Here is an 18387-nt window from a genome sequence, read left to right on the forward strand (position 1 = left end):
AGTGTACTGGATCAATGTAGTTAATGTTTTATTTACGTTCACAGTCTAAAAAAGAGGTCTGTAACTTGGCCTGGGAGGATTGTGGGTACGACGAGCACTTGAGTTTAAATTGCATTTGCCACGACATGAGATCTTACCTCGCTAGCTACGTCTGCTGAAGAGAACCAAAGTCTTTAAAACACATATGAATTAAGAGTTTACACTGTATATGCATGTGGTAGGAGGAATTCAATATTTAAAAAGATCATAGAAGATAAATACTTTGTCATTGAATTTTATTTATTTTATTTGTGGGAAATTCATTCAATCCAAAAATGTGCAAAGACAGACAAAGACAGAGCAATTTTACAGATGCAAGGTGCAATTTCTTATTAGAAGTATTGGAAATACAGTAAAATGCCCTGCACACTATAAAAAGTGGAAGTTAGATTAACCTAAAAATATATATTTTTTCCAACTTTAAGCAAAACATTTAAGTTGACAAAAGCTAATTTTTTTGTTTAAGTAGATCCAACTTTTATTTTTACCGTGTAGTTTTAAAATAAAATAAATGTCATTGAGCTCAAACATCAAATTTTTTACAGTACTTGATGTATAACTCATTTTAAAATGGCAGATTTCTATTTAGAAATATGAGATACCCTGACACCTGATTTTCCAACCCTAACAATACAAGCCAACCCAGTGGGCTATTGATGTAAAAAAAAAAAAAATCAAATATTGATGTAAAAAAGCAAAACGTCAAGAAATATCGATTTGATGCAAATTATACGTCACACATATTGACCTACATCTACATTAAAACCAATTTAAGTGTTTTCAGGATTCATTTCCTATTACAACTGGATGACATTGCCACCCAGACTGAATTTAAAATGATGTTATAGCATCTTGATCAAGTCTTGACTAATATTTGACATCAAATTGATATAAACGCACACACTGGGAAAGTAAAATACGTTCAAATACATTTCTGTGTAAACCCCAAAAGAATTTGTAACATTATTCATGATAAAAACAAGGAAATACTGCAGGACGATAACATACAAACATTGAACACTTACAGTAACCGGAATGTTTGGTGCTGAAATAAATGTCAGAGTAACCAGATTACAGTAAACAAAGACTGAAGGAAAATGTAAATATATTACAAAAACATTCGTTCATTATATTAACTACATTCAACACTGACAAGCTCTATGAATGTTATTATAATTTTAGGATTTTTTTGAGGACTATAAGAATCTCATAAGGCAGGAACTGCATATATTTGGGTCATTTTTGGTCCGTGTAAAGTTTACAGATGAAGAGTTCAGAAAAGGGGGACTGATGGATGAATCTTTAAAGGCACTGAATGTTTTCTTCTCGCAATCTTATTGAAGTCTGTCAGAATACATAAACAAGGCCTCGCCAGTGTAATTCAAGATGATGCTACAAAGAGAAACAAAAACAATAGCATTTATTTCATTATGTCATGGTCCTGTTTAAGTCTACTGAAACTCGTGTTGTGACATAAAGTTGTCATGAGCTCACCAGAATAATGTTGCAGGACTGAGCACAGTGTTGAATGTGGTAACAAATGAGGAAAGACCTGAAGCCAATACCTGCATCCAAACACAAAGAACGGCCATTGCCTCATTTACACTTCTTCATTTCTATTCAAACTACACAGGAAAACATTCAAAGCACCTTTGCATTCTTTGGGGCAGTTTCCAGGACAGTGATTAGACTAGTCCTAGACTAAAATGGCACGAAATCCAGACTTAGAAGCTGTCCAGCATCAGATTTTTTAAAAAAACCCTTGAAGCCAATTTTTTTGCACATATAAGATTAAGATCTACTATAACCATTATTTTTAGAATATTTAAAAAATATTTCCTATAGAATTATTTACATTTTTTAGATTATCATTATCAAAAATTATCATTACCGCAACATGACATTATATTAAATATATGCATTTACAAACTCATGTTTCGGTAATGAGAACTAAAAAGTTGTCTAGGTACTATGACAAACAAAATTTCAATTTTTATCTGGAGAGAAAAATAAGAACTGCTTACCTGGTAGCCATCTTGAGTGTCACAGTCAATTATGTCCCTTCCAACAATTTTTTTTAAATGTTAGTTCCTTGAGGGCTTAAACAATGATTGAAAATTGTTGCGGAGGATGAGAACATTTTTCTTGGAGACATTTATATTCCTTATTATTGTCTCTACATTTACCAATAATCACCAAATACCACATGTTTCTTTACTGTAAATGTTTATAGTATAACATGCACTGAAGCTTTTTATTTTTAATTATAAATATTTCCATGTCAAAGAACCCAAATCCAGTCATGGACACGTTGTGGTAATGAAAAATTTCCCCTTAAATGTGGAAAAAACAACAAAATTGGTTTGTATGATATCATTTGAAATCATGTGCAAAAAAGTACATGAAGAGATATATGTAACTGTATGCTTCTTATTTTGATGCTCTTACTTTGCATTTACTTTTTTATCAAAATGTTTCATGACACCTCATAGGTCTAATTTCGCGAGAATCACCCAAATAAATGTAAGAACTGTCCAAATTGAAAACAACTTGCACTGACATATCTTAAAATACATCAGGACCCTTTGTGTTGCCTCAAAATGCACAAAAGTAATGTTTTTGTAAGGCATGTTTGTTAAAACTAGTTAGATTTCCTGGCTTAAGCTAATCGCTATCCGGGAAACCACCCCTTTATACTTTGTGGTTATGTACAGCTAACTTTCTTAAACAAACTAAAGACTTATGCATTTAAAAATGGGATGAACTTTAGGTTTCAAATGTCTGTCTCACCTTGGCCAGGAAGAACGACAGCCCACAGTGTTCCTGAGGTAAACCGCTCCTCAACTTCACCGTCACCAGCATCAGAAGAAAGCCAAATATAGCACTATAAAAACCATCAGGTCAGATTTGCAAATACAACCACTTTCTTTAAATAAAAGAATAAAACATTGTTTTCTTTATTGTTAGAATCTAATAAAGTTTACAGGTTAATGCTGTAGTATGTTTTTGCCAAATGTATAAATGATGAAAAATATCTTCATACCTGCCCAAGCAGCCAGTCTGAAAGCTGTATGAGATCAAGAGAGGAAAGTCCAAGGCACCAGAGAGATCGCCTGAAGAAGAACGAGACATTACAAATATACTGTAGATAAAATGTCTACAACATTTTTCAGGCCAAGGACCCCTTAAATCGATAGAGAGGGAAATCATGGACCCCTAGTACATACAGTATATCAAATTAATGCTGGATTTATATAATTTGTTATGATGGTTACATTACAAAGATATTAAAATAACAAATTCTTGGTATACACAGTCACATAGTGTTAAAGGAAAACACCACCGTGTTTTTCAATACCCCACTACGTTATTAGCTCAACCTAAATGAATTAATATACACCTATCTTTTTTTCAATGCGTGTGAATGTGTTAGCATTTAGCCTAGCCCCATTCATTCCTTAGGATCCAAACAAAAGTTTTATTTTGTGCCACCATACTTACGCATGTAACTACTCATGTAACAGTCTTTAAATAGAGAAGACATGGAAGTGTTTGGTGGCTTTTAAAATCATCCCTGTTTGGAGCCATTGAAATGAATGGGGCTAAGCTAAATGCTAACACATTCACGACACGCTGTACAAAGATTAAGTGCACGCATTGAAAAAAGATGGGTATGTATTAATTCATCTAAGTTGAGGGAAGAACATAGCAAAATATTGAAAAAACGGTGGTGTTTTCCTTTAACATAATACATAACATTTTAAAATTACTAAATAGATTTTAATTCAGAAACCTTCAACTTAATAGTTTTAATTTGTTATTATTAGCCTAATACCTATAATCATTTTTCATTTTAAATTCAAACATTATTTGGAGGACCCCTGGTTATACCACCAGGGATCCCGAAGTGGCCCCGGACCCCCTGCTGTAGATCATAATAATACTGAAAGAGTTGCAAAGCACTTTATTACCTGTTGTGTGTGCAAGGGAGGCAAGTAAAAATGTACTGTAAAAAAAAAAGAGGTTGTTTAATGTATAACAAGTTGTTTTACCACAAACTTTGTTCTGTATGATGTTGACTTACCTGATCACATAGTTAATGAACTGCTCTTCCAAATCACTGGATAAGAAAAGACACAGATAAGTATTAAAAACATTACCAGATGTTAACCGATCTGTTTATAAGCAAAATATGTAAAAAAAAAGCAAGCAACCTGAGGTGGCTGGTCTTTGTGTTCTTCTGGAAGATTTTATATGCGCCTAAATGAGACGATATGCACATAACAAACAAGATGTTCATGTAATGCATCTCACTTTTGATTTAAAGGTTATTATTGCATATCAAACAAATACACACTCACCAACACAGAATAGATGAATGAATGCCCATGTGTAGCCATCATGTGTGGGACCAAACTAGAAGATAAAATAAACACTTTCAATGTTTGCTATTTTACAGCAAGCAAGCAGGAAACAACACTTAGGACTTTTCCAAAATAATGAATTAAGTTTCGAATTTGAAATGAATGATGTGCTTTATAGGCAAGAAAGACACAATTGTTACATGGGTGATTCTCACGAAACCATTGAAACACCACAGCACTAATGATTTTAGCTTTAAAATGTGTAATATAGTAACATTAAAAAGCATCAGAATTAACACAATACTGTGTTCTACCTTGCACAATGTGTGATTTCAACATAAGAATTTATAATTGTAAATTTTATCTCATTTTCTGCTGAAATTCTCATTACCGCAATGTGTCCGGCTGTGTTTGAACATGCGTTATGTTATAATTTAATCAAATTAACACAAAAATATTAAGAAAAAAAAATGGATGTTTTGCTAGACTACTTTAGATGACAGAAAAAATATTTACTGAATATTCATGTGTAATAATAATGAAGAAAAATTAGAAAAATGATGTGTCCATGCCTGATGTTCTCATCCTCCGCAACACTTTTTGAGAACAGTTTAAGCACACATACAGAATTTTAATAAAGTTTGATTTTGAGTGACCAAGCACATGGACCAGTTACTTCAAGATGGCTACCAGGTAAGATCATTTTTTTACAGTTAATTTGAAATATTGTCTTGTCAGAATGCTTACACGACATTTTGATTATCATTACCGCAACAGATGCTTATTAAATGTTAATTTAATTAATAGAAGCATAATACTTTGATTTTAAATGCATGTGCAGAATCTCCAAATTATGTTCTTTCAGGTTTGTCATGTCATTTTGAAAATATGTCAGTGTTGATGTTTTCTGACTGTTGCGGTAATGAGATTTTTTAGGACTAATTTTTTAAATTATGTTACAAAAAGTGTTAAATGATAAGTAAAAGGTTTTAAAGTAATTTTCCCTATTTACTCCAGACTTTGTTTTTCAATGTCTGGTGGGAAAAAAAGTAAATGTAAGCAATTTTTACATTTTCATGCTTGACATTTTTAAAACCAAGTTTTCGTGAGAATCACCCACATAATAGTACTAATTAACCCATTTTCACCTGATGCTGCGTACACCGGCATTAGATGTAATGTTCAGGCGCAAATGGGTTAATACAGGACACAGAGATAATTCAGAGACATCGCTGTGCTTTTGACCGGCTGCTGTAATCGGTCAAGGAAACTTATTCAATTGATATTTTATACATTAGGATACCAGTGCTCGGGTGGCATTTGGGGTGGCAATGCTTTTTCTTATGATGGCAGTTGCCAACCCCATGCCACCACCGCAGATTCGCTCGTGTTTCAACTTACCCAACGATTGTAGAAAATCAGGCTAGAAGCAGAACCCAGCAACATACAAACACTATATTAAGAATATAATGCAACAATTAGATCAAAAGTTTATTGTAGATCAAACTAACAAGAAAATTTTATTTAAACTGAAGTTTGGATTGAAGTTAGCTGATCTATTCTTGATTCAGAATTCAAATTAAAATGCAGTGCTTTTCAGTTTACTATTAGTTCAGTTTACTATTAGTTAATATTATTCCCAAATCTCAAAGTTTTGTACAACCAATTTAAGTCTTAAAAGAAACATACCTTAATACTTTCATCCATGAGGCTTTCTTCTGAGTAATGCAAAAAAAAAGAAATCTAACAACATTAGTACATGAAAACTATTATTATATCTAAAATACTATGAAAAAATTTAAATATCTTTACCCTAAAGCATTCATACTTACCTCTCTTTGAGTAATGATTGCAGTTAGAAACGGAAAGATCTCTGACACATTTTGTAACACAAAGAAGAAAGGAATGGGCTAAATAAAAACAACAACAGAGAAAACTTAGATAGCTTTGTGATGCTTTTAATAATTTAATATTGAAATAAAAAACAACACTTATTTTTCACCATTATGTCTTGTGCGACAGACAGCTTACTTAACATTTTAAGTGAGACTGTATTGTATTGTACTGTACGTGACATTGTATAAAATGACTACTACATAAAATGCAAAATCTGAAATGTATTTTTAGGATGATTTTTGCACTTACCAAAAGTGACAATGCTTTGGACCCAGCATAAATGTTTCCAATAAATAAGAAAGACCCAGGAAGATGGGAAAACACTGCAGATCTAAACACAGACCGCACACAGGCTTATATAGATTGTAACCATTCAATTCAATTATGCAGGTGCAAATCTTACATACCTGGATAACCCATTGATTTCCACCAAACCCAGTTTCCAGATAACCAGTAGCAATAGAGCTCCTGTTGAGGTTTGCCAGCTGTAGATATAATGAGATATTATGTATGTAAGGAATTACATTGTATACTTACGGTGAAGATTTAAACATAAAGAGGTTCTGTATACATACCCCTGAAAAATGGTTGGAAATGTAAATTTCAAGACAGACAGGACATACTGTAAAACACACATGTATAGTCATTCACACTAAACAGAGCCAGACAACTTAAACACATGATTACTTTGAATCAGAAACTGCACAAACCTTTAGGTTAAAGTAGTAAACTACACAACACAGATATAACACTATACACCATTTACAAACAGTAATAATTATCTGAGACTGCTCAGCAGTGGAAAATTTACCTTATTTGTGAAACATGACAAAGTAAAAATAGTGCAAAATACTAAAGCAAGGATCACTCGAGCTACATTCATTGGACTGGATGCATTAATAACTTAAAAAGTTTCTTATACAGCTATTCTGATATCCTTTAATGTCCTGATACTGTCATATTATTTGTACTTCCTATATGCTGCTGGCCACGCCTACTGTGACACGCTGGACTTTTTAATAAAAGTCTGACTGAACCTCTACATTAAAATAAAAAAGGCAACGGATTTTTTTAATTTGGAGTTATAATCATTTAAGCACTAAATTGTTGTTGGTTTATTATAATTATTCGTTATACAAGATTAAATGTAAACCTTTATACTGTCAGTGCCTTTTTATATTAATATACGTTGCCACGAGAAGATGAAATACACAGTAACAATATTACCATTAGCTGCCAGAAAAAAATATGAAAAGCTAATAAAGCAATAATTAATAAATAATACAAGATTTTACGTACATTTCAGTGCTTCACTATCAGCGACCTTTTTTTTTTTACTATCAGCGACCTTTATTTTGAAAGGCATACATGTGTGACGTCACCTAGGGCTGTCTTCTGACCATTGTATCTTGCGAGTCGCTTGATCTATTTTTGTCTGTCATTAACGATTGAACTAGTCGTTTTAAACCGTTCAAAGCCATCATCGTCAACGATAGCGATACGTAGAAGTACCTTTAAAAGTCGATTCAAGTCGATATCAACGAATTTCAGTAAATCTACTCGCAAAAGTCGATCAGCTGTGTTATTCCTAGTCTGTTTTAAACTAAAATCTTCTGACAGTCAAGATGGATCAAGTTGGAGTGTCTACAACAGAAATAAAGGTAAGGTGTATTCGTTTATAATGTTTTAAAACTAATAACTTAGTCTGATAATGTGGGCAGAAGTGTAGCATGTGTTAAATATGAATGTAGTTTAACACCAGGCCTTTACGTCAAGGTTGACTCTATGAGTCAACCTGGCCGGCATGCCTTGACATGTCTGTGCGTTGGATTTAACTAGCTGGTTGACCTAACTAATTTACTCTAACTGACATTTTCCATGTACATGTTTTTAAATGTATTTGAAAGAAAAAATGTGGTACCAGGAATTGTTGGTTGTATCTAGTGTCAGAAGTTAATGTGATCATTTCTAGGATTTATGACCAGGTTAGGATTAGTATAACAAACATTAGCATACGTCATACTTCTATTTGCTTTTCCTAAAGGAGTTAAGACAGATTATATCTTACCACGTATTATATGACCTGTAATCTCAGTAAACTCTGCCTATATAGGCAGTTTCTTTTATCTAAAGGCTGAAAGTTAGTTTTTAGTTTTAGATTAAGTTAACGTAAAAGATTATTATGTTTAGTTATTATAATTTTTACTCTCCTTATCTAGGTGATAGGACTTGTCAATCAACTGCTAAGGTTGAGAATTGGGGTGGAGCTTACAATTTATAATGATTACAAAGTGTACCGCCTCTTAATGTCAATCATGTTTTGATGTTCTTTCAGAACCCTTGGGGTTCCCCGGCCCTGGCGCCTTCACCCTGTTCTCTCGCTGATGTCATGAGCGAACAGTTGGCTAAACAACTGCATGAGGAGGGAAACTCATTCACCGAATGTCCAGAGTAAGTCCACCAATCATACCAAGTTTATTTATTCTGTTGAACACAAGATGATATTTTGATCAATAATGGTTAATGGCACCCATTAACTTACATAGTGGGAGAAAAAAATCCTATAGTAGTCAATGGGTGCCATCAGCTGTGTGGCTACTAGGGGTGTGACGGATCACAAAACCCACAGTTCAAATCACATTACGGTTGCTGAGGCACTTCTGACATCACAAGGGGAGCCAAATTTCAATGACCTATTTTTTACATGCTTGCAGAGAATGGTTTACCAAAACTAAGTTACTGGGTTGATCTTTTTCACATTTTCTATGTTGATAGAAGCACTGCGGACCCAATTATAATACTTAAACATGGAAAAAGTCTGATTTTCATGTAACCCCTTTAATACATAAAAAAATGTTTTTATTAAATAAAAAATACTGTGGTATTTCGAGATCATTTTGTTTTATGTGTCCTGTCAACAACAGAAAGATTTTATGTTCGCTTGCTTTTTGAAACGTGTCTCGCCGTGTGTGCACTTTTGAATTCCAAATGGTGCTTCGGAAAGGAGATGCAACATAAAAAGTCGCTCCACTTAAAGTGAAAATTGTTGCTTTTCTGATTGGAGTTGGACCGGACACATTCAACTGTATGTGCGTCTGGGTCTGTGCATACAGAAAACTCCTCACTTTTAAGGTTAAATTGTTTAAAATAACTTAAGTGTTAACATTTGCAAGCCTTTGAAATGCATGCAAATGATAAACTTTCCCTATTTAAATGTGCGTATTAATGCGCAAATGGCATGTGAGCCGAACCGTGGGTCGTGATCCGTACGGATCACCTTGCCATCCAGTACATCAAAATATCTTGCACCAAGTTTCTGTATTCTGTTGAACACAAGATGATATTTTGATCAATTATGGTTGATGGCACCCATTGATTTCCATAGTGGGAGAAAAAAATACTTTGGAAGTCAATGGGCTACCATCATTGGTCAAAATATCTTCTTTGGTGTTTAACTAAATAAATAAACTCATACATGTTTAAAACAACATGAGGGTGAGCAAATGATGATCCCTTTAACTCCTATTTAAAATATTCTGTAGTGGGCTAAAGAAAACAATTTAGGTAACAGTGGTATTATCACACAGATTTGTTTCATAATTTCTTCACACAAATTGTCTTTTGTAAGCATATTCCCTATATTAATTTCAGTACGGATCTGGAGCTGACCTGCACTCCAGAAACAGAAACATCCAGTGACCTGATATTGGCCCAGATGCTTCAGATGCAGTTTGATCGGGAGTTTGATACGCAGCTGCGGATAGAAGAGAAAAAGTTTAACGGAGACAGCAAAGGTTAATCACATTAAATGCTTGTTTTTTTCTGCTTTATGAACTGTGTGTGTGTATATAAGATGAGCAGTTAATCTCCTGTTTGTATCTACAGTCTCAATATCTTTTGAAAACTACCGTATGGTCCATCCATACGAGGACAGTGACAGCTCTGAAGATGAGGTGGACTGGCAGGACACACGTCACGACCCTTACAGAGCTGGTGAGAAACGATTGAGGATGAATATAATGAAGCTCATTTAAAAAAAAAAAAAAAATGAAAATGTAGGTGGCTGTGCAGAGTTCGGAAATTTTTAAGTTCGGAAATTTTTAAGAACAAAACTGGCATTAAAATGGACAAAATACCACCCCAAATACCAAATGTATGTCAGGTGCAAAAAGTAAGCACGCTTATGTTAATAAAAAGTAAATTTTTCTCACTTGAACGAAAGGAACACATAAATTTAAATGTTTTTGTCTATCTACGTATATATCTATCTATCTAGACATGTAGTAAAAATTTATTAAAGGAATAGTCTACTCATTTTCAATATTAAAATATGTTGTTGCCTTGGCTGGGAGTTGTTGATATATCCCTCTATCATCTGTGTGCGTGCGCGTGGGCGCTGGAGCGTGCTGCGACGCTTCGATGGCATTTGGCTTGGCCCCATTCATTCAGTGGTGCCATTCGGAGATGGAGTTGGGGGTGACCAGGCACATCAACGTTTTTCCTATTTAAGACGAGTAGCCATACGAGCAAGTTTGGTGGTACAAAACAAAACGCAGCGCCTCTCCAAGCGGATTCAAAAGAGGAACTATACTCCACGGCGCAATAGCACCTTTGGGAGTACTCCGACTCGGCGCAGTAACACCCTCCCTCTCCCATTATGAGAGGGAGAAGGGGAGCGGACTTTTCAGGCGAGTCCAAGTACTCCCAAAAGTGCCATCACGCCACAAAATATAGTTCCTCTTTTAAATCCGCTTAGAAAAGCGCTACGTTTTATTTTGTACCACCAAACTTGCTCATATAACTACTCGTCTTAAATAGGAAAAACGTTGATGTGTTTGGTCACTTCTAACTTTATCTCTAAATGGTAGCATTGAATGAATGGGGCCAAGCCAAATGCCATCGAAGCGCCGCAGCGCGCTCCAGCGCCCACGCGCACACACACAGACGACAGAGGGATGCATCAACAATTCTTAGTTAAGGTAATAACATATTTTAATATTGAAAATGAGTAGACTATTCCTTTAAGTAGACTAAATAAAGCTGTTTTTAAAAAGCTTTTTTTCTACAGAAGATTTATATTGTTTATTGTTCTGTAATATATTGTTAAATTATCTGCATTCTTAATATCTGCTAATATTTGAAAATGTTGTCATTGAACAGTTAAAATGTGTTTATTTGAATGTCTATTTTATATTTACTCAAATAGATAAGCCAACAACTACCCCCAAAAAAGGTTTCACCGGTAAAGGCAAGAACATCACCACCAAACACGACGAGGAGGTTTGTGGACGGAAGAACACGGCACGCATGGACAACGTAAGATTTATTCCAAGAGAACATCTAGTGGTTTATCCCATGTTTTTTCTACCAAGTTTAAATAAATTAATTAATGATAAGAATGAAAATTTTAAACCAGATTTACCATTTCATTATAGAAAACTGTGCACAAAAATAAAAAAATGTAAATAAATTATGAATAAAAACCAAACATGAATAAAAACCAGAAAATCATTTACCGTATTTTCCGGACTATAAGTCGCACTTTTTTCATAGTTTGGCTGCGTCCTGCGTCATTAACATGAACCAATATAAAACATTACCGTCTACAGCCACCAGAGGGCGTTTTATGCTGCTCTTCTAGCCCACCCCTGAAAAAATAAACTGAAATTAAAGACAACTGAGAAAGACTTAACACAAACAAAATGCCCCCAAAAGAAAATCCTAGAATTTGCAGATTACAAACTGCAATTAGTAAAATATGCAGCCGGAAAAAAAAATTCTAAATAAATGCGACTTATATATGTTTTTTTCCTCTTCATGACGTATTTTTTTGACTGATGCGACTTATAGTCCGAAAAATACGGTAAATTTTATTTTTGCCACTATTTTTTAAACCTTTTTAATAAATGTATTTGCAGTTTATTTTTCAAGTTTGCCTTTTCATTTTAACTCTTTCCCTGCCAGCGTTTTTTAAAAAAGTTGCCAGCCAGCGCCAGCATTTTTCATGATTTTCACAAAAGTTTAATGCCTTCCAGAAAATTTTCTTCTTTGAATATATAACCAAACAATATATCAGATGAAAGAACAGACCCTCTGCTTTCAAACAAAAAAAACTTTTCATCCTACCTTCATTATTTCTCTTGTAATCACCTCTCAAACATGGGTAGGTTTCTTCAAAAACACCCAATTTTGAGCAAAAAACTGAGATAATTCCATTTTTGCGAAGGACTTTTGCTAGAGATCAGATGCAGAGCGATCTTTAAAACACACACGGAGTCCTTTCTCTTTCACGTGAGGCGCTACTTCTGGGTTGTATAATAGCGGTATTGCGGAAAGACGGAAAATCTCGTAATTGGCGGGGAAGCGTTTTCTCTTAATTGATGAGATATCTCGTCAATGGCGGCGAAAGAGTTAATATTGGCAGTCTTGCCTCGAGATTGTAGTAAAAATTATATGTCAAATCTTAAAAGATTTTTAAGTTATGTTTTTGGGGCTTTTGTGCCTTTTTATTTAGACAAAAAAGTAGAGAGTAGACAGGAAAGTGTTGGGTGGAAATAGGGGAGCGTGATCGCCAAAGGACCTCAGAGCTGGAAAACGAAATCGGGTCGCCGTGAGCACAATGGTGCTATATTTCGGTGCACAAACCACGCGGCTATCAGCGTCAACATGTCAAATCTTAAATTGCATTTTATTTTTCAATGTGACAGAGAAGATAAAATGAAAATGAAATCATTTCATTTTTTTTTATTTTGGCACACATGGTTTTTTATTTTATCATTAATTAAAACATCCACATTTTTTATAGTGATTCAATGATTCAACAAGAAAAATTAATCTAACCCTTCACGATTTGTCATCTCTATCCCTGAATCTGTTTCGGACAGTTTGCCCCTGAGGTACAGGTGGGAGATGGGATCGGCATGGACCTGAAGCTCTCCAACCAGGTGTACAACGCCCTTAAACGTCACTGTCACACAGAACAGCGTCGTAGTGCTCGACTGCATGAGAAGAAGGAACACTCCACTGCTGTAAGCACTCGAGAGATTTGCATTGAGCCTTTATACATATAAACTGTGATCTAACACATTCGTTTCTATGTTGTATGTCTGTACAGGAACAAGCTGTGGACCCCAAAACCAGACTGCTTATGTATAAAATGGTGAATGCTAGGATACTGGAGAACATTAATGGCTGTATTAGCACAGGGAAGGAGTCCGTTGTGTTTCACGCTAATGGAGGGAGGTGGGAAACATCTTGCTTAGTTGCAGAGCTCACATGGTACACATAAGCAACACTACTAACTTTGCTCTTTCTCTGTAGCTTTGAGGAAAAGATCGTTCCAGACGAGTGCGTCCTCAAGGTTTTCAAGACCACCCTGAACGAATTTAAGAACAGGGATAAATATATCAAGGATGACTATCGCTTCAAAGATCGCTTTAGCAAGCTGAACCCCCGCAAGATTATCCGTCTGTGGGCAGAGAAGGAGATGCACAACCTCACCAGGTGATATTCAAACCTGATGACATGTGACTCCAGTTTTAACAAAAAGTGTTTGTTGGCATAGTTATATAACAAATGATTTAATTTGCACACATGCAGGATCAAGAAAGCAGGGATCCCGTGTCCAGAGGTGGTGATTCTGAAAAAGCACATCCTCGTGATGTCATTCATCGGAAAGGACCACGTGCCAGCACCTAAATTGAAGGATGCCACCCTGAACTCTGAGGACATGAAGAAAGCTTACTACCAAGTTTTGAATGTACGTTTGCTCAGATCGGCACTTTATGATGGCAGGGACCCCCACATATAATTAACTTTTATGGAGGGACTCCTTTCCTAAAATAAATATATATATTATATGCATGATATTTTGTATTAAGAAACAGTTAAACTGTTAGATAAGCTAAGAACGAAAGCAAATTGTTTACAAACCTTAATTATTGGCTACACTATGGCATTTTTTGCCCTTATTTGAAACCCTGTTTTCGCAAACGCACAGCTGTCTTTGATTTATTAGACATCTGTATGTTTTATTTACTTATAGATGATGCAACGGCTGTATCAAGATTGTAATCTGGTTCACGCTGACCTGAGTGAATACAACATGCTTTGGCATGATGGACAGGTCTGTAGAAGAAAACATATTTAAATTAATGTTTAATTAATATATATTTAACTTTCAATGATGAATTCATTTAATGGTTTTCTCCATGAAGGTCTGGTTTATTGATGTAAGTCAATCCATCGAGCCCACTCATCCTCACGGTCTGGAGTTCCTCTTCCGGGATTGCAGGAATGTGGCCACAGTAAGTATCCAAACCGGAAAGATGCTGATAGCACTAAAGCAGGAACGCATCCTGAATAAATCCTCTCTTCAGTTCTTCCAGAAAGCCGGTGTGATGGAGGCTATGGATGTGTTTGAGCTGTTTAACACCGTGTCTGGACTGCAGATAAACAGCGATAATGAGGCTGACTTCTTAGCCCAGGTGAGAATAAATGTCTGTTTGACATGACCTAGTCAATTATTTTATCAAACATCTTTCTTTTTCTGAGGGCTGACACATTAAACGACAAATTAAAGGTGCTTTGTTGTTATTATGCTGCTGCAAAAGGATTTCTTTTTTACTGGGTGTTTTTGTCTTGTTTTCAGTACAAATATCTAAAATCTCTTAAATCATGATGCATTTTCTTGATGAGCAAATAAGTCGTTTTTAGACACAAAAAAATCATATTTAAGTGAATTTGTGCTTAAAACAAGCAAAAAATCTTCAAATGGGGTAAGAATAAAAAAATCTTAAAATAAGTTAACTTTTTTGTTAAATGCTCAATTCAAGACATTTTTTACCCCATTGTCAGGGGTTTTTTTTGCATGTTTTAAGCACAAATTCACTTCAAAATTATTAATATAAAAAAAATAGATTTCTTTTGCTTATCAAGAAATTGCATCTTGATTTAAAAAAAAAGATATTTGTACTGAACACAAGAAAAAATACTAAGTAAGAAATCATTTTTTTTGTAGTGTAGACTGCAAAAAATGACTTTCTTAGTATTTTTTCTTGTTTTAAGCACAAATATCTAAAAATAAAAAGTCAAGATGCAATTTCTTGATAAGCAAAATAACCTAGAAAATAAGTCTAGTTTTAAGACAAAATCTAATTTAAGTGCATTTTTGGATTAAACAAGCAAAAAATCTACCAAAGGGGTAAGCAAAAAAATCTTTAACTTTTTTCTTAAACACTTAATTCAAGAAAAAATTGCTTACCCCATTGGCAGATTTTTTTTGCTTTTTTATCCACAAATTCACTTAAATTTAATACATTTGGTCTAAAATTTAGACTTATTTTCTTAGGTCATCTTGATTGAATAATTTTTAGATATTTGCACCGAAAACAAGACAAAATACTAAAGTCTTTTTTTTTTTGCAGTGTACCTCGATTGGTACACTGCAAAAAATTGTTTTCAAGAAAAAAAATTCTTAGTATTTTTGTTTTGTTTTCTGTAAAAATTTCTTAAATGAAGATGCTTTTTCTTGATGAGCAAAACGACCCAAGAAAATAAGTCTAGTCTTTAGACCAAAAATATGAAATTCAAGTGATTTTGTGCATAAAACAAGCAAAAAAAAAAAAATTAGGGTAAGCAAAAAAATCTTGAACATTTTTTTAAACACTAAATTCAAGAAAAATTTGCTTACCCCATTGGCAGATTTATTTTTGCTTGTTTTGTGCACAGAGTCACTTGGATTTCATATTTTTGGTCTGAAAACTAGATTTATTCTCTTGGGTTCTTTTTGAAAAATCATCTTTATTTAAGAATTTTTGGATGTTTTTGCTGAAAACAAGACAAAATACTAGGAATTTTTTTTCTTGAAAATTATTTTTTTGCAGTGTAGAGCATTGCGTTAGCAGCACAAAAGATCATGAGTTCGAAACAAAAGATCATGAGTTCGAAACCCAGGGAACATACAAGCGTCTGCCAGGTGCATAAATGTAAATTATAATGCAAATGAATCAGTATTCCTTTAGCTCATTTGTTAGAGCATTACGTCAGCAATGCAAAGGACGTGGGTTCAAATCTAGCAAACACACCCATCACATATACAGATTAAGAAAAATGTATATTGTGAATGTCACTTTAGATAAAAGCATCTGTTAAATGCGTCATAGAACTGATAAATGATAATGGTGTTGTTCATTTTTCCAGATTGAAGCCCTGGAGAAAAGAAATGAAGATCACGTGCAAAAACCCAGCAAGAAAAGCTTCATAGACCCCAGCGACGGCAGTCCACCCCATTTAAACACCGGTGATGATTAACACCAGCAATATATTCACACAGAAATACAAGGGGTAGGAATCCCCTCTGACCTCCAGTCACAAACAGGTGTGGAATGAGAAGTGCTTCCACGCCCGTGTCAAATACATCATCATCATCACTGCTGTTAACATGTTTGCTTGGTGCTAAAGGTGACACGGATCAGACGTCACTCGAGTCATTCGAGCAAGCTGTCATTTTAACAGACAGTTTTGAAAGATGGATTAAAACAAGAAAAACTAGTTAAAAAAATAATGAAATTAGTAACTATGGAGACACAAGACGTAATCTTGTGTAATTGTGTGTTACCAAAACTGCGGCGAGCAGAGAAAGATCAGTAAAAGGTCTCGCTGTTTGTGTGTGTTGATTTGAGATTTAGAAATGAGCAGGACCGGGAACGGGTTCATTCCCTTCCTTAGGGTTTATTTTATGTGTTAGATAATTATTATTTTAACTTTGTGGTGTCTTGAGTTTTTCTGTAGAATCGGGTTAAGATTAAAATAAAGTCACATGACAATTGACATGCTTTGTGTTCTGCGTTTATTTCATCCAGGGATGTTGATTATTAACATTCAATTGTTTCTTCAAATGTATTATTGTGTGTGTTAGTAACAATCATTATGCATCAGGTTCTCAATCACTGTCCTGTCTGCTTTATGCTGTCTAATATGTTAAAACAAAACCTGTGATTATAAAATGGAAATGTGATTTGACTAAACTATTAATAGATTGAAATGATTGCATTGCATAATGCATGAATGAGTTTAATAAATTTCTATAGTGTAGCGTGAGTTTATGAAATCTCTATTGAATAGCCGACAATCCAATTGGATGACGTATGTTTTTGTTTGGCAGGCTATAACGTGATGAGCTATTGAGTTTCCAGTATTTCCTGTATCCATCAAGTTCTCCATGTGTCTATAGGGTAAACTGTACTAAATAAACCTCCAGACAACTTACAACACATATTTACAATCATTAAATAGCACACACTCTTAAAAAAAAGGTTGGGTTGTTTCCCAACTCGTAATTGGGTCAAATATGAACAAACCCAACAGTTATTTTCAATGCATTTTTGGCAACAACAACCCAGCATAGGCAGTGTTGGGGAAAGTTACTTTTAAAAGTAATGCATTACAATATTAAGTTACTCCCCAAAAAAGTAACTAATTGTGTTGCTTAGTTACTTTTCATGTTGCTTAGTTACTTTTTTTAAGTTAATTTTACGTTACTTTTTCTTTCTTTTCTGAGGCGTGATCTCTTTCAGGCGTTGAAGGTGTTTTTATAACTGAGAAGTTCTGTATTCAGAAATTTCGTATTTTTGTCGCAAAAAAGTCAAGCTCTTGTCTGCCATCTTCATTTCTGACTCAAACTTTACCCACTCAGGCGTGCACGCATAGAGTGCGTAGTTTTATGTGACTAAGTTTTAGTTTAATTCAGTACGTAATTAAAAAAATCAAATTAAACTAAAAAGTAGCTTGCATTACTCTTTAAAAAAGTAACTCAAATATTAATGTGTACATTTATAAAGTAATGCGTTACTTTACTCGTTACTTCAGAAAAGTAATATTATTACGTAATGCACGTTACTTGTAATGCGTTAACCCCAACACTGAGCATACGGTTATTTATAACTCAACAGTTGGGTTTGTCCATATTTGACCCAACTATGGGTTGAAACTGTTATGTTATCTTGGATATAATAACCAGACAGGCGCGTGCATGAAACACAAGATAACTTTACTCAGGAACTCACATCATTACATACCGTGTTCCCAC

The 18387-nt window shown here is 34.4% G+C and overlaps 2 protein-coding genes across 2 annotated transcripts; one reads left to right on the forward strand and one right to left on the reverse strand.

The window, feature by feature from the left end:
- Positions 1 to 314: 314 nt before the first annotated feature.
- tmem241 (transmembrane protein 241) lies at positions 315 to 7306 on the reverse strand. The gene is made up of 15 exons (XM_055182868.2): positions 7111 to 7306; positions 6875 to 6921; positions 6707 to 6784; positions 6549 to 6630; positions 6236 to 6313; positions 6093 to 6121; positions 5805 to 5856; positions 4401 to 4455; positions 4254 to 4299; positions 4124 to 4159; positions 4011 to 4045; positions 3083 to 3152; positions 2830 to 2923; positions 1534 to 1604; positions 315 to 1431 (listed from the first exon to the last, which is right to left on the reverse strand). Exons 1-15 carry the CDS (start codon positions 7180 to 7182, stop codon positions 1374 to 1376), a joined length of 903 nt encoding a protein of 300 aa, XP_055038843.2. The 5' UTR covers positions 7183 to 7306; the 3' UTR covers positions 315 to 1373.
- Positions 7307 to 7685: 379 nt separating this feature from the next.
- On the forward strand, positions 7686 to 17129 carry riok3 (RIO kinase 3 (yeast)). Its single transcript, XM_055182847.2, has 13 exons — positions 7686 to 7960; positions 8635 to 8750; positions 9951 to 10093; positions 10185 to 10292; positions 11506 to 11615; positions 13184 to 13327; positions 13414 to 13541; positions 13620 to 13802; positions 13899 to 14058; positions 14344 to 14424; positions 14516 to 14605; positions 14678 to 14785; positions 16500 to 17129. The coding sequence occupies exons 1-13, from the start codon at positions 7925 to 7927 to the stop codon at positions 16608 to 16610; spliced, it is 1518 nt and encodes a 505-aa protein (XP_055038822.1). The 5' UTR covers positions 7686 to 7924; the 3' UTR covers positions 16611 to 17129.
- The last annotated feature ends 1258 nt before the right edge of the window (positions 17130 to 18387 follow it).

Source organism: Misgurnus anguillicaudatus, chromosome 25, assembly GCF_027580225.2.
Source record: "Misgurnus anguillicaudatus chromosome 25, ASM2758022v2, whole genome shotgun sequence".
NCBI classification, from domain to species: domain Eukaryota; kingdom Metazoa; phylum Chordata; class Actinopteri; order Cypriniformes; family Cobitidae; genus Misgurnus; species Misgurnus anguillicaudatus.